Consider the following 20115-nt stretch of genomic DNA (forward strand, 5'->3'; position numbering starts at 1 on the left):
AACAACACTCCAAGGTTCCTCACAGTGGAGCTGGAAGCCAGACTGACACCATCCAAAGTGACTATCTGGTCAGACAGTGTTTCTCTGAGATGTTTAGGGCCAATTACAACAACCTCAGTTTTGTCTGAGTTTAAAAGTAGAAAATTTTGGGTCATCCACGCCTTGATATCTTTGAGACATTCCTGAAGTTGAACTAGGCCATTAGATTCATCATGCTTCATGAAAATATACAATTGGGTGTCGTCTGCATAGCAGTGGAATTGTATGTGGTGCTGTCTGATAATGTTGCCTAAGGGGAGCATATATAGGGTGAAGAGTATTGGTCCAAGGACAGAACCTTGTGGAACTCCATGATTAACTTGCATGTGCATGGAGGAGTCATTGTTAACATTAACAAATTGGAATCTATCTGATAAATATGATTTAAACCAGTGTAGTGCTGTTCCTTTAATTCCTATATGTTGTTCTAATCTCTGTAGCAGAATCTTATGATCTATTGTGTCGAAGGCTGCACTAAGGTCCAACAAGACGAGGACAGAGACAAGTCCATCATCTGATGCCATAAGAAGGTCATTAGTGACTTTCAATAGTGCTGTTTCTGTGCTGTGATAGGTTCTAAATCCTGACTGAAATTTTTCCAATAAACCGTTACTATCTAAGTAACCACACAGCTGGTTAGCAACGGCTTTTTCTAGGATTTTGGAAATGAAGGGCAGGTTGGATATGGGTCTGACCATGTTTATTTGATCAGGACCATACATGTTAATTTACATTCATAGTCCTAGGTGAGTATCATAAAACAGGTCACATATCAGACCTGTGTCCACAGCACTACAATACAGGGAGAAAAATGCTGGGGCTTTTTTGTACCTTTTTAACCAGTCACAATCATCCTGGGCAGGTTGTAGCAATGGTGCCCCTGCAAAACAATGTTTTGGCCTGACACTTAAGTAGGAATGCCAACAGATTTTGGGAATTTTTTGGTTGTCATCTAACCATTTTGGGTGACATTGCTCTCCATCGTTTAGCCCACAAAGGCAGGTCACCATTTTGTGCAGGACACACAAATTAACAAATTAATTGATCAATCTACATGGTTCAATAGATATAAGGAGAGGAGAAATACATTCAAACCAAATAAAAGTCAACAAAACCAATATATCAGTAACAAAAAACAGAAGTATAAAATGCAGTTTATTAAATATCAGGTCACTCAATCCAAAATCCTTACTTATCTGATAACTGATCATCGAATCGATCTATTATGTCTAACAGAAACCTGGCTGCAAGATGGAGAATATGTAGGTTTAAATGAAGTGACATCCCCCCCACCCATACTAATACTCAGACTCCTTGAAGCACAGGCAGAGGTGGAAGGGTTGCAGCAATCTCTACATCTGATTTATCAACCCTCGAATGAAAGATGGTTACAATTCCTTTGAAAATCTTATAATCAGCCTCAACCATCCAAGCTTGAAATCACATTTATCTAGTTATCATATATCGTCCACTTGCCCCTAACTCAGAATTTTTATATGAATTCTCTGAACTTCTATCAGAGCTAGTTCTATGACAGATAAAATCATTATAGTGATTTCAACATTCATGTAGATGTTGCCTTAGTTCAGCATTCAACTCAATAATAGATCACACTCTTGATCTTGTTTTGACATATGGCATAGACATTGAAATGTAATAAAATTTCCTCAACACCCTCTTCTGTCTGACCATTTTTTAATTACATTTGAATTTAGAATTATTGACTACACTGATTCTGGACAGAAATTCTATTGTGTTTATCTGATAAAACTGTGAACAAATTTAAAGAACTGCTTCCTTCTACACTTACCTCACAGCCATGTGTCAGTACATTACAGGAAGGTTATCAAAACTTTACTCCCACACTAGTTAATAACTTTGTTAATAGTACAGCAGCTTCATTAAAAACATCCCTTGACGCTGTTGCCCCGCTAAAAAAGAAGAAAGTAAATCAGAGGAGATTAGCTCCATGATATATTTCTCAAACACATGTTTTAAAACAGATATCACGGAAGCTAGAGAGGAAGTGGCGTTCCACCACTCAATATGATTTTCACCTAGCCTGGAAGGATAGCCTGCTGAATTAAATGAAGCACTCAGAAATGCCAGAACCTCTTATTATTCATTATTAATAGAAGAAAATACGAACAACCAGGTTCCTCTTCAGCACTGTAGCCAGGCTGACAGAAAGTCACACCTCTACTGACCCATCTATCTCTCTAAGAAGCTCTGAGAAGCAATGATTTCATGAGCTTCTTTACAAGTAAAATTATAACCATCAGGGATAAAATCCAGCTCCTCCTCTCAATGAATAACACAGATACACTGTCGTGTCCTGAAACCATAGACCCACCTGTAGCACCAGATTTTTATCTGAACCATTTTCATTGATCGTGAATTGACCTTATTAGTTTCATCATCTAAACTCACTTATGACCTTTTTATGGCATCAGATGATGGACTTGGTTCTATACTCGTCCTGTTGGATCTTAGTGCAGCATTTGACAAAATAGATCAAAACATCCTGTTGCAAAGACTAGAACAACATGCAGGGATCAAAGGAACAGCACTAGACTGGTTTAAATCATATTTATCAGATAGAGTTCAATTTGTTAACATCAACAATGACCCCACTATGCACATGCAAGTTAGTCATGGAGTTCCACAAGGTTCTGTCCTTGGACCGATACTCTTCACCTTATATATGCTCCCCTTAGGCAACATCATCAGAAAGTACCACATACACTTCTATTGTTACGCAGACGACACCCAGCTGTACATATCTATGAAAAATGATGAATCTGATCACTTAGTTCAACTTCAGGAATGTCTCAAGAACATCAAGGCCTGGATGACCCAAAACTTTGTATTTCTAAATTCAGACAAAACTGAGGTCGTTGTAATTGGCTCTAAACATCTCAGAGAAATACTGTCTGACCAGATAGTCACCTTGGATGGTGTTAGTTAGGCCTCCAGCTCCACTGTGGAAACCCTGGAGTTATGTTTGACCAGGACATGTCAACCAACATATAAAACAAATGTCTAGGACAGCTTTCTTCCACCTGCACAATATTAAGAAAATTAGAAACATCCTGTCTCAGAAGGATTTTGAGAAACTAGTCCATGCATTTGTTACCTCTAGACTAGATTACTGCAATTCTTTATTATCAGGATGCCCCATGAAGACTGTAAAAAGTCTCTAGTTGGTCCAAAATACTGCAGCACGAGTGCTGACAGGAACTAGAAGGAGAGATCATATTACTCCTGTCTTAGCTTCTCTTTATTGGCTCCCTGTAAAATTCAGAATAGAATTCAAGATCCTGCTCCTCATATTCAAAGCCATTAACAATCAAGCCCCTTCATATATCAAAGAGCTCATAAAACCATATTATCTAAATAGATCTCTTCGTTCCCAAAACACAGGCTCTCTTGAGGTTCCAAGAGTCTGTAAGAGTAGAACAGGAGGTAGAGCATTCAGCTACCAGGCTCCTCGCCTGTGGAACTAGCTCCCACTCTGGGTTCGGGAGGTAGACACCATTTCTGCATTTAAAATTAAACTTAAAACATTCCTTTTCGATAAAGCCTATAGTTAGTTCTGGATCAGGTAAGTACTGAACCATCACTTAGTTATGCTGCTATAAATCTAGACTGCTGGGGGAACTCTCATCATCCACTGAGCACTTCTCCACTTCTCTCTGTCTCTCTGCCCCCCCCCCACACTAATTTATTTATTTTAATATATGTCAATAACTATGTTTCTTTTGTCTCCCATAGTACCTCTCTCTCTTTCTCTCTCTCATTGCAGATATCTCTGACACCAGAACTGCAGGACAACATTTATTATTATTATGATTATTATTATAAACAACAATACTTATCAGTAATTCATAATTATATGAATTTTTACTGTTATCAATAATAATTGATAACTTCTTTACACTGTTATTGTTTACATTTGAAATAGTCAGAGCTCCAATATTAACTATAACAGTATTAACAAAAACATATATGATGACCTCGATGGGTGGAGCCTGTTACCTCTTGACTTTGGAAGCAGAATTAGATCAATAAAAATGAATATTCTCCCTAGGTTATTATATCTTTTTTTATCATTGCCAGTGGAAATTCCTCTGAAACAATTTAGAGAGTGGAACAAACATATTTCACGATTCATTTGGAATAAACAGAGACCAAGGGTAAAATTTTCCACCCTTCAGCTTCCGGAGGAGAGGGGTGGCAGGGCCCTCCCATCTTTAAGGGACTATTATTTAGCAGCCCAACTGAGGCCTCTTGTATATTGGTGTAATCCCTCTTATGAAGCGAAATGGAAAACCATGGAGTTATCTTTAACAGATACACCAATTCATTCACTGCTTGGTTGTGCGGGGATGGAGAAAAGAATACTACATACAGAGAGCCAATGGGTGAACTGTTCATTGAAGGTATGGGGTGAGGTGGTTAAAAAATTTGAACTCCAGAAACAGATAAAACTACTTAGATGGCCAGCGTATGACCCCGAATTCACACCAGCATTATTAGATCATGGATATAAACAATGGACCTATTATGGTGTTACTGCTGTATGCAAAATTGTTAAAAAATGGGAACTTATCAGCTTTAACAATTTGTGTCAAATGTATGGACTAGGTGGGCAAGACTTCTACAGGTACTTACAGGTCCGTGATTATTTTTGTAAAAAGCTAAAAGGTTGTAACCCAGCAAAGCTACCAGTGTTTATTCATATATTTATGGATGCATACAACTCTGGGAATATTAAAGGACTTATAAGCAAGTTATACCACAGCATCACCTCTCTGAAGAAGGATTCAACGGACTACATAAGACAACGGTGGGAGAAGGAGTTAAATACTGTAATAACAGAGGACATGTGGTCAAAGGCCTGGAAAACACAATCATCCTCCACCAACTCCTGGACCTGGAGAGATTTTTGCTGGAAAAGTTTAATTTGTTTTTTTATAACTCCCAAACAGAAGTCCAAGCAGACTGGTACACAAATTACCTGCTGGAAAGAATGTGGAGAGGTTCTTGCTGATCATGCCCATATTTTTTGGTCTTGCCCCTCCATTCAGTTTTTTTGGAGTGAAGTGACAAAAATAATTTCAAAGGTTCTATGTTTTAATATGAATGTATTGTTCACATCTCTCTATCTTGGGAATATGCCAGATGGGTTGAGTGAAGCTGATCGGTACCTACTTAGGGTCTTGCTGGCTTCAAGTAAGAAGGCCATCACAAAATGTTGGCTCCAGAAAAATGCTCCCACTACAGAATCTTTTGTTAATATTGTAAAACAACTACATGTACTAGAGCAAATGACATATTCAATCAGACTCCAAAAAGATCTAGGTGAAAAACGGTGGCAGAAATGGAAAGACTACTTAGCAAACGAATGAGACTGTATACACGTACTGGATATGATATTTTGCATTGTGGACTTATTGATCACCCCCGGACCTTGAATATGGGTAATTGTTCAATGTTTTGTATTTGTCTTTTGTTCTGTACTAAAAGATGAAAATGACTTATAAATAAAGAGTTTTAAAAAAAGAAATAGTCAGAGCTGATACCTGATCGCCTCTCTTTCTCCATCTCCTCCAACTCCCTACTATCTCTCTATCTCTTCTATCCTCTCTTTTCCACCCATCTCTCCTCTCCTCCCCCGTTTTCTTTGCTCACCCCAACCGGTCGAGGCAGATAACCGCCCACATGGAGCCTGGTTCTGCTAGAGGTTTCTGAGGTTAATGAGGGAGCTTTTCCTCCCCACAGTTGGGAGTGCAGCTTATTGTGGGAACTGTTCGGTTTCTCTATATTAATAAGATTTTAAGGTCTCTAACTTATCTCACAAGAGATAAATCAGGTGACCTATGTCATTTAGCATGTCATTGTCAGTGGCATGTAACAGCCCCAGATGCACCAGGGGTTATTCAAACAAGGTCTTGATTAAAATTAGTCAATACATCTTCTGTTAAATAACCATGGACACTGTACAATACTACCTACTTTGGATTTTTCATCAGGAGTTTCTGGATAAAGTCTTTGGCCATGGAGCTGGTAGTGCTGAAATATTGTGAAAAGAACTCATACTTCATGGCAATGATATTTTTCAGAGTGTCTTCATCAGTCTCACTTTGGAATGGTGACAAACCGCTTAATCTGAGGATAGAATTCAACAGAGAGAATATAGCATGTTGACATCTAAATTCATCCATACAGACAAAGCAGTTTTTGCAGTAGTGTGACATCAAAGTAAGCAAGGAAAAAAGTTCATGACTTGTTAAAGCATAAAAAAACCATTTTAGACAGTAGCAATGTGAAGCATATTTCTCTTGACGACTGAGGTGTCCTTGAGAAAGGCACCGCCCCCTCCAACATCTGCTCCCCGGGCGCTTGGCAACAGCAGCCCACCGCTCCAGTATATGTGTGTACATGGCATCTGTCAATGTGTGTTTCTATGCTTGTTTAAACAGGTGCCAACTGGATGGGTTAAATGCGGAGAACAATTTCATGTATGCATGTAAAAGTGTTAACGTGACAATAAAAGTAATTCTTCTTCTTCTTCTTCTTCTTAACATAGGATCTATCAATCTATACCCGAAGGTCAATATTGTAGCCTGTTTGCATTCATTTTATGCTTTTCTTCCCTCTTGGAAGCTAGCTTAACCCAGTTGATGTTACGCATTGAGTCGGTCTCTTTTGCAGATATGATCATGTCCCACTGAAAAAGTCTGGCACTTGGATCAAGACAGACAAGTGTGATTACCAGGCTGTCTTCCTAAGCTTTAAGATACAGTAAGATCTGCATAAGGTTTGAGCAGTTTGAACTGTAGTTTATGTGGTTTAAGTTCAGTGAGTAATTTGTGTGGGTAGCCATGGGCTTCGCCTGGCTTGGGCAACCGGGGCTGTAGACAAGGAAGTTTTTTCTTTAGCACTGAATAATTTGCCAGTTGCCACTTTCACCGGTAGGCTACATCACTTTGCAACTGAACATCATCAACCAGGAATGAATATGCCCCGTCACACTGGCTAAGTGACTGGTGCGTGTGGGACAAGGAACATCTTCATTTTCATTTCAGCACCCATGTTATACGATTAGAGTATCCGCACTGCCAGCGCGAGCAGCATGACTCAGTCTGTGTTGTTGTTGTTGTTGTGAATGCATCTGAGCAGAGAATGTCCTTCTGCCTTGTTTAAATGTGAAAAAAAAACTCTGGAGAAAGTCTGGAGTCAATTGTGCGGTTACTCTCTGACAGTCATATGTGAAAATGGCTCTTACTTTTCACCATCGCTGTTGCTCCTTCATAGTATTTTCAGTCAAGTAAGAATTGCAGAGTAGACAATCTGCTTCCTGTTTACACTGGTCTGGTGTCCTTAACTGGTCACATGATAAACATTTTCAGGCCCATATTTAATCTCAAAAAGTTTTCGTCCCATTTTGCTGCAGTCTCTGGGCTGAAGTATTTAAATTGAATTACACCTGACACACCTGTCAGATATAGAGTAGTTAACTGTAGCCAAAGTTTTAAAGTAATTTAGTACTTGTTTGTTTGATTATTAAATTATTTTAATAAACTACTAAGTATAAACTGCTGTGGTTGTATTAACACTATGTGAGTCCTTTGATTAGTAAATGTGTGCAACAGCATATCTAATGCCTACAAGTCTTCACATGTTACAAAACAGAAATATACAACTTACAGTATGTAGGTAATAACTCCAATGCTCCTGGAGGAGAAGGAAACAATGCATAAAGTAAGTCATGTGGTGTGATTTTAAGTTTTTCACAATTATATGACATATGTAAGACTACTATAGTATTTAACTGTCTGTCTATGTTGAATAATTATGTTGTTTCAAGTGTGTCCTGATAGCTGAAGTTGAGCACTGAGTGGGGCTTGAGGCATGCTCCGAAATGCCACTAAGAGAAGAATTTACCCTCCGTTATACAGAGAAACAGCAGTGAAGAGATACTGAGAATAGCTGTGAAATTCCAAGTTTATGTGTGTGCCGACATGAATTTTAAGTTACTGTTGTAGATGATGTAATGTTGAAAATGTGCAGTCCAGCACAATAGACTGTGAATGGACAGTCAGTAGGGAATCTTACCACATATCTGCTGCTATGCTGAGAGCTTCTTTATTTATCACCTCAGGGGCTGAAAAAGAGAGAATGAAGAGTGCAATGAAGGAGTGGTGGTCCCATTTTTTTCCCCCTGTCAAGAAGGGTTTTTTTGTTGGTAGTTGTGCAGGTGGCTCAGAAAGCACCTCCAGCTGTAGGGGAGTAATCATTGTAGCTGATGGCTATTAGCTGATTACTCCTCAAGCTGCCACTGGAAGAGAGAAACTGATGAAGAAGACACACGGAGGAGACTGGAGAGGACACAGAGAGCTGAGCAACCTGAAAAGGTTGTGTGTGGGACAATTTAAGTTTAGTGAATTCATGTTTGATCCTTTGAGATTAAATAAATAATGTTAAGTGGTGACTGCGTGTTGTCTAGCTGTGTTTGGGAGACTCCAGTGGCAATGTCTGTTGCCACAGTTTTCCTTACTCTTGTTGAGGGTTATGGGAAGAGGCTGTCACACCTTGTTAAGCACTATTAGACAAACTGGGATTAGTGAAAAATGGGCTACACCAATATATAAATTTGATTTGATTAGACAAAATTTATATAATTTCTTTGCTACTCCCTGCTGAAGATCAAAATATAATTAATTGCTCTTTTATTTGTTTATATAAAAGCTGTTTAGAGTGTCACATATACCTTAACTGCCTTAATTAACACAGGTAACTTAAAGTCAAAAGAACAGTGTTAAATGAAAGACTTGATCCTCACCAATGTACTGCGGGGTGCCACTTGTGCTCCTGTACTCCTTGCCTTGTTGAAAATGGTGGGCCAGGCCAAAGTCGATTAGTTTGATCTTAGGGTTTGGTGATACTTTGTCTGACAGCATGATGTTTTCTGGCTGAATGGAGACAATAACTTTATTATGATGGAGGAATAATGTAATGTAAAAAAAACCCTCTAAATTCAAAAGTTTCTAAACATCAATAGCAAAAACAAGCCATGTAAAGCCAAAAAGTCATGTAGGTCAATTTACCTTGAGGTCAAAGTGGGCAATTTTCTTGCTGTGCATGAATCCCAATCCCTCCAGGATCTGCTTCATGAAGTCAATTGCCTCACTCTCCAACAGGTTCTCCTTCTCAGCAATGAAGTCAAACAACTCTCCTCCACTTACACTGAAATTTTAAACAAATCTCAGCTATTCATTCGGCAAGTCCAATATTATTATAGATGACAGTGAAAGACCTAAACAAATCACAGCTTTGGTAGCTGTCACCTTAATTAGCATTCACGCAAAAGACACCAACCAAAATTGATAAGCATGATTATGTTTATATATAGTGTTATGAACCATTAGACTTTCATGTTAGGCTACATTATCAGTTCTTAATTAAAAACACATCGACTCACAGCTCCAGAATGAGCACCACTTCTGCCCGGCTCTCAAAAACATCTTTGAGGATCACAATGTTTGGATGGTGAAGGGCCTGGAGGATCTCCACCTCATGCTCCACACTGCTTCTGTCCATGCCCAGACGGCTGCAGGCCATCTTTCTTATCCTCAGGAACTTGCCTGCCCAAAAAGTTCCAGTGGCCTGCTCAAGAACTTGTCGAACCTGACCAAAGTGCCCACTGGATGGGGCAAGGACATAATTCACAGTGAACACTACACTTGAGACATGTATATAAAAATGTCTTGTTTATACATACATATAAATAATCGATTCCAAATGTTCTAAATGACCACATTAGTAGTTGGCAAACTTAAAGGATGTGGAGTTCTTGACAGTGTAGAGGTTGGCAAAATTCACACATATTAATGAAGATAAAATTAATGAAGACAGCATGTGGGTGAAGAGTTAAACAATTTATTATGAAACTAATAAAAGTATATACACACAAACTTACTAAAGTTGTGTGTGTGTCTGAGTGAGTAGTGAGTGAATGATTGTGCTTTCAAAGTGGTGGCTGGCCATGATGAAACAAAAGAGCACATAGAATGGTTACACCATACAGTGGTTGATGTCACCTGTATGTGTTAAGTTTGGGGAGATGTGTGTGTGAGGTGTTCGTGCCAGGTTAGAGAAAATAGTTAGTTGCATGCAAAGAAAGATCCTAAGTCTGTGAACAGCATAATATAAATAACCGTCAAATAACTAATGTCAAAATATCACAACAGGACAAATCAAACGTATAAACATCACACAAAATAGAATTAAAGTCCTTTACTTAGCCTAGTGTAATCATTAAGCCCAGTTGTGTTACCCGTCCATGAAATGGGGGAAAGGTCCTTTTTGATGTGCAGTGAAGTGGTCCAGTCCAGTGAAGTGGTCTTGCTGGTTGTGGCTCCTGTTGTCGTTCATCTGCTGGTCAGACCTTGTGTCATGGCCATTTGCTTGTGCTGAAATTCTTAGGGAAGGTTTTAGCAGTCTGCTTCAAGCAGGCCTGCTTGGAGGTTGGAGAGCTTGGGTAGGGAGGAAGTCTTCCTGGCTGGGTGAGCAGGAGAGATACCCACCTCTCTTCCAGGAGTGTGAAAAAAAGCTTGGGTAGAGTGGTACAGCTCTTTTTCGAGGACTACTGGCTGAAGTGACTACAGTTGCTGCTTTGTATATGTTGTGGTAGCCAGCGAAAGACAGGAGAAGCACTGGCTTAAGTAACTATAACCACTGCGGTGTATGTGCACATGAAACAGGGCAGTCCAAAAACCCATCCAGAAGAGCACATAGCCCTAACCTTTTCCAGCTCCTCCATGAGCTGTGTCTGGATGAATGTCGTTTCCGGTTTGATCAACCTTTAATTCAGGTCGGTGCCTGAGTTCAGTGAGGTTCATTGTCAAGACTGATTGGCTGTCTCAACGTCAATTTTTCGCCCAAGTTCAAATATGAATCATGCTGCGTCAAGTGCACCAAACATGTAATTTGCAACACCTGGGATGAGAGACGCGATACTCGCTTCTAATGGAATCTTTGCATTGACTTTGTATGCTGTCTCGACATGTGCCGTGTTCAGTGTAAATGCACAATAATAATGCCAACCCACTGCACTTTCCTATGGAGCAGGATTTCGGTGTAGTAACAGCTGATGTTGGTGGTTTAGACATGTCTCAGTAAGGTAGAGAAAGTCAAGTTTCCTGTTAATGATAATTCAAATTCAAAACAACTTTATTTGTGCCCGGAGGGCAATTCAAAGGCACCTAGAGCATATCAAAACACAACACGTTTCTGACAGTGAAAAGAAAGCATGTGCTGGGTCGAATCTGATATGCTAACCTCAGTGTCTGCTAGTCATAGATGTTAGTGAGTGATCTCAGGGTAAAGCATGATGATCTTAGAGCAGACTGTGAAGGTTCACTGCATCCGGTTGCTATTCTGGAGGATGATGGAGTGAAACCAGCAGGTGATAGAGAATTTGATGACACTCTCAATGAAAGAGTAATAGAAAGTCCTGAAGATGTCCCTGCTGACACCGAAGGAATTGAGCTTCCTAAGGAGGTACTGCCACTGCTGACATCTTCTGAGAATCTCCTCTGTGTTGGAAGACAATTTCAGTTGGCAGTCAAAGATGGTGCCCAGGTACTTATCCTCCTCAGGGTGCTCCACTGGGTCCCCGTGGATCATGGTGATGGCTGCTGCTGCCATTTCCCTCTGTCAGTTTGAAAAGGTGACAACCATCTCTTTGGTTATGCTGATGTTCAGCTCAGGCAAGGGCTGAAATACCACTCCACAAACTCTTGCAGAACTGGTCCGTGGTGCTGTGAGGGGCCTGATAGCAGGGACAGGAGAACTGTGTCATCTGCATATTTAACCAGGTGAGAGATGGTCTGTGTGGATCTGCAGTCATCAGTGTAGAGGATAAAGAGCAGTGGTGAGAGCACACAGCCCTGAGGGGAGCCAGAATGAAGATCGGATAGGATGTTGTTGACTATGACTTTCTGCGAACCCTAACCCTAACCCAGTATAGACAAGATGAGTTGGTTGTCTATAAGCGGGAGAAGGGTTTGTCAAGCAGGATGTGAGGCTGCAGGGTTTTAAATACAGCAGAGAAGTCTGCAAAGAGGAGTCTGACTAGTGATGATCCAGATGTTTGTGCAGTGTCCATGATTAACTTTTTGGTAAAACTTTAGTTTAGGGAACACAATATTAGTCATTAATACATAACTAATAAGGATTTCTAATAGTGCTTAGTAAGGTTTTTATTAAACATCTGTATACATGTATTAGGTCTTAATTGAACACATTCTTATTTTTGCTTAACAACTGGTTTATTCTTGGTAAATCCTTAGAAGGCCACTAGTTGGCCATGATCGTAAGTTATTAGTATTTAGTATGGGTCAAAATAAAGAGGCTATAGACTCCTTATACACTGTCTTAATATACTACCATTTGAGACAGAGTAGCAACATATTGCGACAATGTATTAGGAGTCTACTTTGATCCATACTATATATCAGCAACTTAACCTCAAGACTAACTAGCTGCTTATTAAGGGTTTGTCAAGAATAAATGACCTATTCAGTAAGAATAAGAAATTGTTGAATAAATACCTAATACATATGTAGTGATGCTTAATGCAGATCTTATTGATCATTAACACATACACTTATTACTCATGTATTAGTGGCTAACATTGTGTTCCCTAAACTAAAGTGTTACCAACTTTTTATTTTTAGAATCATTAACGCCTTTGCCTGCTCTTTATGCAAATTGGAGTGGGTCCATGAAGGAGTCAGTTATCTTGAAGATATGTGATGTTTTATGACCCTCTCCATGGCCTTTATCAAGAGGGAAGTGAGAGCCAAAGGACTGAGGTTGTTCAGAGCTTTGTAGTGTTTTTCTTGGGGATTAGGGTTACAGTAGAGTGTTTCCACAGCTGGGGGACTGTGCAACTGTCCATGGAGCTATGGAAGACAATCTGAAACAAGCTCTCTAGCTGCTCAGCACAATACCTCAGGACTCAGCGACTGATGTTATCTCACCACATCTGCTATGTTAAAGATGAGTGCAGGGTCACCTGGTCTGAGTGAGGCTGTCTCAAACCTGGCGTAGAAGGAGTTGAGATCGTTGGTAAGGGATGTGGAACTGTTGCCTGGAATCTGGATGGTTTTGGTGTGGCAGACTTGTATGCATCAGGGTTTGTCCAGTGTCTTCCCCAGGCAAGTACTATATGTGATGTACTGGTAAAAGCCTTTTAGTGAGTGGGGTGCAGTGGTTGAAAGCTACCAGAATAAATTTTTGGGGTATCAGGTGATATTAGTTCAAGTCTGTTAAAAGTGTTCTTGATGCTTAGGATTAGGGGCCATAAATTGGGCTGCTGGTGGCATTTATTAAACACACTAATATTCATTTTGAAAATAAGCTTCTCATAATAAAAAGAAAAGATAAAAGGAAGAACAGCATTAGAAAAAAACCTTAAAAAACATTTAGCACAGCCAAGGTTTCACCAGTTTCTCTCGACATTAAATGGAAAAACAGACTGGAACAATACAAAAAAAAAAATTAAATAAAAAATACAGAGCGTTGTGCTTGGCCTCCTTCTTTATATGTGTTTTCTCCAGTGACATTGGCTGCACTGACTCTGGGGTGTATGTAGACCAGAATGAGAAAAAGCTCTGGGGAGATAGAAGGGGTGAAAGAGACTGCCAGGAGCTTGATGGAGTGCACAGTTCCCCCCTAATGACGGCTGTAGAGCACCAGCTTTTGTTTACATAGAGACACACACCGCTACCATGTTGTTTACAAGTGAGCTCACTGTCAAACCTCTCAGCTCACTTATACAGGAGAAATAACCCTCGTTGTGCAGCGTGCCGTCGTCGTCAGTCTTATTTAACCACATTTCAGTGAATGCAAGAATGGAGGCAGTCCTGTTCATGCAGATGGTTAAAGCTCTTCCGTTTTGTTGCTGAGGGAGCGCGCATTTGCTAGGGTGATCGAGGGGACCAGACACTGCACGACTCCCGTTTTAGTCTGGTTCTGATTCCGCCTTTTCTTTTCCCCCTTCTGGTTACATTGTTTTTTGTTGTGAATGGAGAGATTCCTCGAGAAACGTGTCAGTGTTGATTGTGTAGTGGGGGAGAAGTCCAAGCTGCAGCAGAAAGTCTCTGAAATAAGTGACACTTCGTCTGTCTTGGAGATCCTCAGGATTAGGGGTTAGTCCATGGATATCCAGAATGATGGTCGGAAAAAAGACAAATGATGCGGTCACGGTTGTAGTGAACAAGCAGAAAAAAGAGAAACGCTGAGCTGGATGGAGAAAAGCATAAGAAAGTCGACCCTCCGTCAAAAGTAGGCGGACAAAAGTAATAAAAACACACACACTTTATCCTGTGTAAACACAACAAGATGAGGAACACACAATACGTACGAAAAAGGTGTTAAAAACAATGTAGGCTACAAAACAATGCTCTATGTGACGGCCGGTCAAACACACGAGCAGCTACCCAGAATCACCATTCAATGTCGTGAATGGGTAATGCAACTACTTAGCAACACTCATATCCATACCTTCCCAGAACATCCCCAATCTCATAGAAGTCTTCCACATTTTCAGACTTGAAGACTGCCATGTTGACTGGATTTGATCCCCTTGGTCCTTTGGTAGTTCACTCCTGACTAACTAACATTAAGTTGTTTATGATCCTCAGAACTCCGGACCTAAGTAAGAATAACAGAGATGGTATAGCATCACAAATTGGAGTTTTTTAATTGAACATATAGACAAATGTTAGTGACTGCTGAGTATAGATCATGGATATTAAGTTACAGTAAGTGACATTGACCTTTGACCTCTAAATTCAGGTCAATAATATAATGTATTGAAAAACAACCATATTATGATCACAAACACCAACAACAAAACACACACACACACCATCCGCAAGAGGAGGGAACTCCATTTCACCTTCTGATGTTGCCATTCAAACAATCCCCATAAAACTTATATTTATGGTCTCCAATTACAACTCTTGGAACTATTTGCCAAATGAGGACATTTTAAGTACATGTTACCCAGATCTGTACTGCCTCTGAACCAGAATTGAGCAAGATGCACAAATCTGGCCAAGAACTTTTATCATTAATTTATAAATGTTCAATGACAGAGCTGCAATTACTAGCATATATTTCTCAAGCAACTAATATTCATATGTATTAAGTGGGTTTAGAAGAATTTTTCTGTCAGAGCCATTGTATAATAATAAGAAATTATTAATTATATAATCTACAGAAGGTAGAAAGACCCCAATAAACTTATCTGCACCTGACCACCCTGCAAGGCTTTTTTGTTAACCTTGTAGGGTATGTAATGTTTATAGAAGTCTTGGTCACCATTTACCTCAATTGTATCGGATTCGGCTGCTTGAAAGTTTACTTGAGACTCCAGAGGTGTTTTGTGGACTCAAGCACTTCACCCACGCCTCTATCGGCAAAGTGACAAGTAGATAATGAATGAATTGTCATTTTTCAGTAAAATATCCCTTTCAGTTCCTTGGTGTGCAGCTTATCGCACCTTGTCCAGGAAAACCACTGGAATTGTGAAATAGGCCCAGCAGAGCTTGCACTTTCTGAGAAAACTTGCACAAGCATCACTCCCTAGGGCCAGAGAAAGTTAATGGGGTCTTTCTACCTTCTGCCCAAGACCTTTTTCAAAAGGCAATGAACATTATCGAAGACCCGTCACACCCTCTCCACAAATCAGCCATTTTCGGACATGAACTTTGGAAAATGGCCACACAATGGGGACCAGACTTTGTCTGGAGTTTGTTTTTCACGTAAGAAGAATGCAGCAGGAGACTCAGGGATCAGACAAATTCACAACACGACAGAAATCTCCAGAGCATTCAGGCAAGGGGTGGCATCTGAGTATCGCATGCAAAAGGCAGTAAGGAATTAAAATTAAAATTCTCCTGTGGATTCTCCAGCGTTATCAACAAAAGCTCTTGAAAAATGCTGTCTTTCCAAGTTGAAATCTTCTTTGGATTTTCACATGTATGGCACATCTATTTCATCCTGAGGTATGTGTATTATTTTCTTTTTTGTTTGTTTTTTGCATTCCGTCTCACTTTTAAGCTGTAGCAGCATAAGCTGGGACTCATGACAACAGCGTGTTCATGACAACAGGAGCATCAACTGCTGTTCTGTGTACTGAGTCCAGCTTCAATAATACAAACTGATTTGGATCAATAATGTTATTGTGGTTAGGGCATGAAATAAAATAACTAAAAAATAAATTTAGAATATTAAGTTTCCATTAAATTCATAAAATATGATCACATCAGGACCAAGACGTTTACCAATCAGGTGAAAAGTAGAATTCACAGAGGCTGATTGAGCAAAACGCAGCATTACTGTCAGTTATGTCAGATTGTGCTGCTAAAGCAGAGAAAAAAGAAGATAAGTAATCAATAAGTAATTAGTGCTGAGCTCAGTTTCAGTGAAATGTTAATATATAATCATAGGAAAGACTGAACAGTGCTTGGATCATTTTTAATTAAATGCATAAGATGTGCATTGATAGATAAGAAGCATAAGAATTTTCAGGAATTCTTCTGGGACTCTCCCCCTGTGTTTTAGAAGCTCTGTTTTAAGACCAGTCTGGAAGAGCAAAATGATTCCACTCATCAATGAAAATATCTGCCGCTCTTCCTTATCTCTCAATTTACAACTCTTTTGTCCCTGTGAGGGTTCTACAGATCGATAACTCTGGTTTTCCAGTGCTCTGATTGGTCAGTATAGGGTTACTGAAAGGTTTTGATCTGATTCAACATAAGTTGCCATGGTGAAGTAAGAAGTGAAGCAGCTTCAAAGAACGGAAAACCCAGAGTTAAACCTGAAGTTCATTCAAATTCTGTTTCATAGAACAGGCCCCAGGGTCAGTGCTGTGGTGATCCACAATGTAATTTAGCTGTCTCTACAACAATGATTCTCAACTGGTCTGGCTTCAGGACCCACCATCACCGCTTAATGACCCAAATCAAAGAAAACTTTCTACTTTTCAAATTGATTTAACATAACATTCAGTAACACTTCAGTAACTGTACTCTTAAAGTTTATTCAGTCATTAATTCTGAATTAATGAAAAATAAAATAAAAAGTGCAAATATGACAACCAACTATGGAATAAATTCAGTTTCTTCAGTTTTTATCCACAAACTCTAAAACTTAACAAAAAGTGCAATTCAAAAACATTCAAGTATACAAAATTAACTTTTCGTCTGATTACCTTATCAGTTGGTAAATACTGAAAAACATTGTGCTTTGAAGAAAATTAAGCAGCACTAACTTCAACCTTACTGACATCATAAACCTGAGTTTGGAGGAGTTAATGGGAGAACTGGGGATGTTTTTTGGTCCTCACAAGAGTCTCAAAGTCTGGAGTTATAGTCGACAAAGCAACTCTGAGGTCATGTTCAATGTCATGTCTGTTTTTTTTGTGAACTGAAGCCAGATTATTGATCCACTTCCTCTTTCACATTAAAACCAGCAGCATTATTTGTGCTCCCGTGGCAACACTGTTTCATATGATCTTTGAATTGAAAAGGATATAAAACAACTTACAGCAAATTACGTTCAGATTCCATTAAACAGCAGAGTTGTAGAGCTGAGTCATTAATTTTTTTTATCTTCTAAGACTGTGGGTGTATCATCAAGGACAAGTGTGTGTAAAATCGCTGCAGTGAACGTGACTGTGCCATCGGGTGCACAGAGAGCACAGAGCGCACTGGAGCTCACTCACAAAACTAAGAAAAAATATTCCCTTTCAAACTTCTATTTCCCAGAATCCCACTGATGTGTGAAGCAATCGGTCCAATTGCCCCCAATATATAAATACTGCCGTGACATGCATAATGCTTCGGGATGAATGCGATGAGGAGAAAACAAGTGTTCAGTGATCACATATATTTTGTGTCACATGATGATGATGACTGACTCATTAACTTATATAGATTGCAACTTTTTTCCTTGTTTTTCTGCTACTTTCCACACTCTTAGTTACGACAAGCCATGCAGAGAGGAGTGGGAGCATTGTTTTCTGACATGACCACCACAGTGAATCCAGTTTGTGCCGTCTGGGATCGGACTCAGTTTTTAAAGCATCAAGGTCATTTCTTTAGCCTCGCTGTCTTCTCAATTCTCTGCTACAATGTGCGGATCTCTGCAGCACATTGTGCCACGATTGTGTCTGAGAGTAAACCTGTTGAGACCTGTTGAGACCTGTTTAAACTTGGTGAGAGACCTGAAATTCCGAAGAAGGTGTAGGGGAGACGCAGGGGATGCAGAGCTGGAACTAAGCACGGACTGAAGAGGAGGAAACAAAAACCTTCAGTTCCAGCGGTCATCATGGGAAATGTGAGGTCCTTCGGGAATAAGATCGCTGTTTAAATCAGCTGATCCAACAGTAGCTAGCGATACCATTCACTCCTCTGTTGCAAAGCTTCAAACGCAACATCCCAATGTCACACTGGACAAAACTTTGCCTTAATTTCATCAGTATGTTAACTGCCCCACAAGAGACAGTAAAACACTGGACCTTCTGTATGCAAATGCTCTGGATGCAAACAGTGCCACTGCCCTGCCCCCACTTGGCAGATCAGACCACAAACTGGTATTGCTGACACCCCAGTATGTCCCTCTTGTCTAGCGGCATTCTGCATCCACAAGGAATGTGAGAAGGTGGACTCAGTAGGCCACTGAGGCACTGCAGGACTGCTTCGAGTCCACTGACTGGGATGTGCCCTGTGAGCCACATGGGGAGGACATCAACAGCATGTCGGACTGTATCACGGAATACATTAACTTCTGTGAACAAACCACCTTGCTGACCAGGACTGTACGCTGCTTTCCCAACAACAAGCCCTGGATCACCAATGAGCTGAAAGTTCTTCTCAACAAGAAGAAAGCCTTCAGGTCTGGGGACAGAGAAGAGCTAAGGATCATACAATATGACCTGAGGGGAAAGCTGAGGGAGTGCAAAGAGGGGAGGAAACTGGAGGCCAAACTCCAGCAGAACAATGTGAGGGATGTGTGGGCTGGAAAGAGGGAAATAACTGGGTTCAAGGTGAGAGACAAGACAGCCAGGAGGCGACCTGTACTTCAACAGGTTCAGTGCCCAGCCCTAATCTGTCCCCCCCACCACACTCCCAGACTTCCACACACCCTCACTGCCCCCAATGCTTCTGCCCTCCCCCACTCTATCACAGCAGTGATCTCATTAATAAAAGAAAATGCACTGGTATGTTGTTGCTGCTGCTGTTAATGCAGTTTTTGAGAGTGAATATGACACAGAGGACAAAAAAAAGTGGTCAGATTTAAAGGTGGAGGCCAAGAAATGCTCCTCTTCATCATTAAATTCAGAGACAACTGCTTTATCCTCAATCTATAAAATTATATATTACATATTAAAATCATGAAATTGGCAAGACATAGAAAAGTTATTATTATACAGTGTGTGTATAGGGATGATTCAATTCCATCAGTCGGTCTGTTTAATACTGTACTCAGTTCAACACAAAGATCAAAGATCACAGAACGATAGCATCTATATCAGCTGATTAGTCATCATCATGGGCCAGGAAAACCTCAAAGTCGCATACTGGTTGCTATGGAATGACTTAAGTATAAATAAATATATAAATAAATAAATGCATGAATAAATAAGGGACTAAATAAATAAATACATTTCCATATTTATTTATTTCTGTATGTATTCATTCCGTCCTAACCACAGTCTTGAGCAGGATTGGTCAACTGAGCGATCCAGACAGAAGCAATCTATTCCTACCCAATCTTCCCTGTAGTGTAGTTAGCAAACTGAGTGAATGTCACTCACGTTCACGTTAATTGTTTTAAATCATCATTGTATCAGGCCATCATGTGAAATGCCAGGAGTGAGAGAAAATGTGTGTGTGCTCCCAGACACCACACGCACACACGGGCCCTGAGGCTGCATTTTAAACATCATGAAAAAAGACTGGTCAACATTTTGTGCCCAGTACAACATGAGTC

General features: G+C 40.0%; 1 protein-coding gene across 2 annotated transcripts in view; it reads right to left on the bottom strand.

Annotated features, from left to right (window-relative positions):
* LOC109642198 (death-associated protein kinase 2) overlaps positions 1-20115 on the bottom strand; it is a 32758-nt gene that overhangs the window by 11186 nt on the left and 1457 nt on the right. The window contains exons 2-8 of one of the 2 annotated variants that reach the window (XM_069522774.1): positions 14617-14766; positions 9527-9748; positions 9153-9291; positions 8888-9017; positions 8161-8209; positions 7753-7779; positions 6058-6210 (exon numbers count right to left, since the gene is read on the bottom strand). In XM_069522774.1, the coding sequence (XP_069378875.1) occupies positions 6058-6210; positions 7753-7779; positions 8161-8209; positions 8888-9017; positions 9153-9291; positions 9527-9748; positions 14617-14678 (782 nt within the window). In that variant the 5' untranslated portion in view covers positions 14679-14766. The remainder of the gene's footprint in view (positions 1-6057; positions 6211-7752; positions 7780-8160; positions 8210-8887; positions 9018-9152; positions 9292-9526; positions 9749-14616; positions 14767-20115) is intronic. The other variant, XM_069522775.1, reaches the window with a different exon arrangement.

This window comes from Paralichthys olivaceus, chromosome 3, assembly GCF_024713975.1.
Source record: "Paralichthys olivaceus isolate ysfri-2021 chromosome 3, ASM2471397v2, whole genome shotgun sequence".
In the NCBI taxonomy this organism is placed as follows: domain Eukaryota; kingdom Metazoa; phylum Chordata; class Actinopteri; order Pleuronectiformes; family Paralichthyidae; genus Paralichthys; species Paralichthys olivaceus.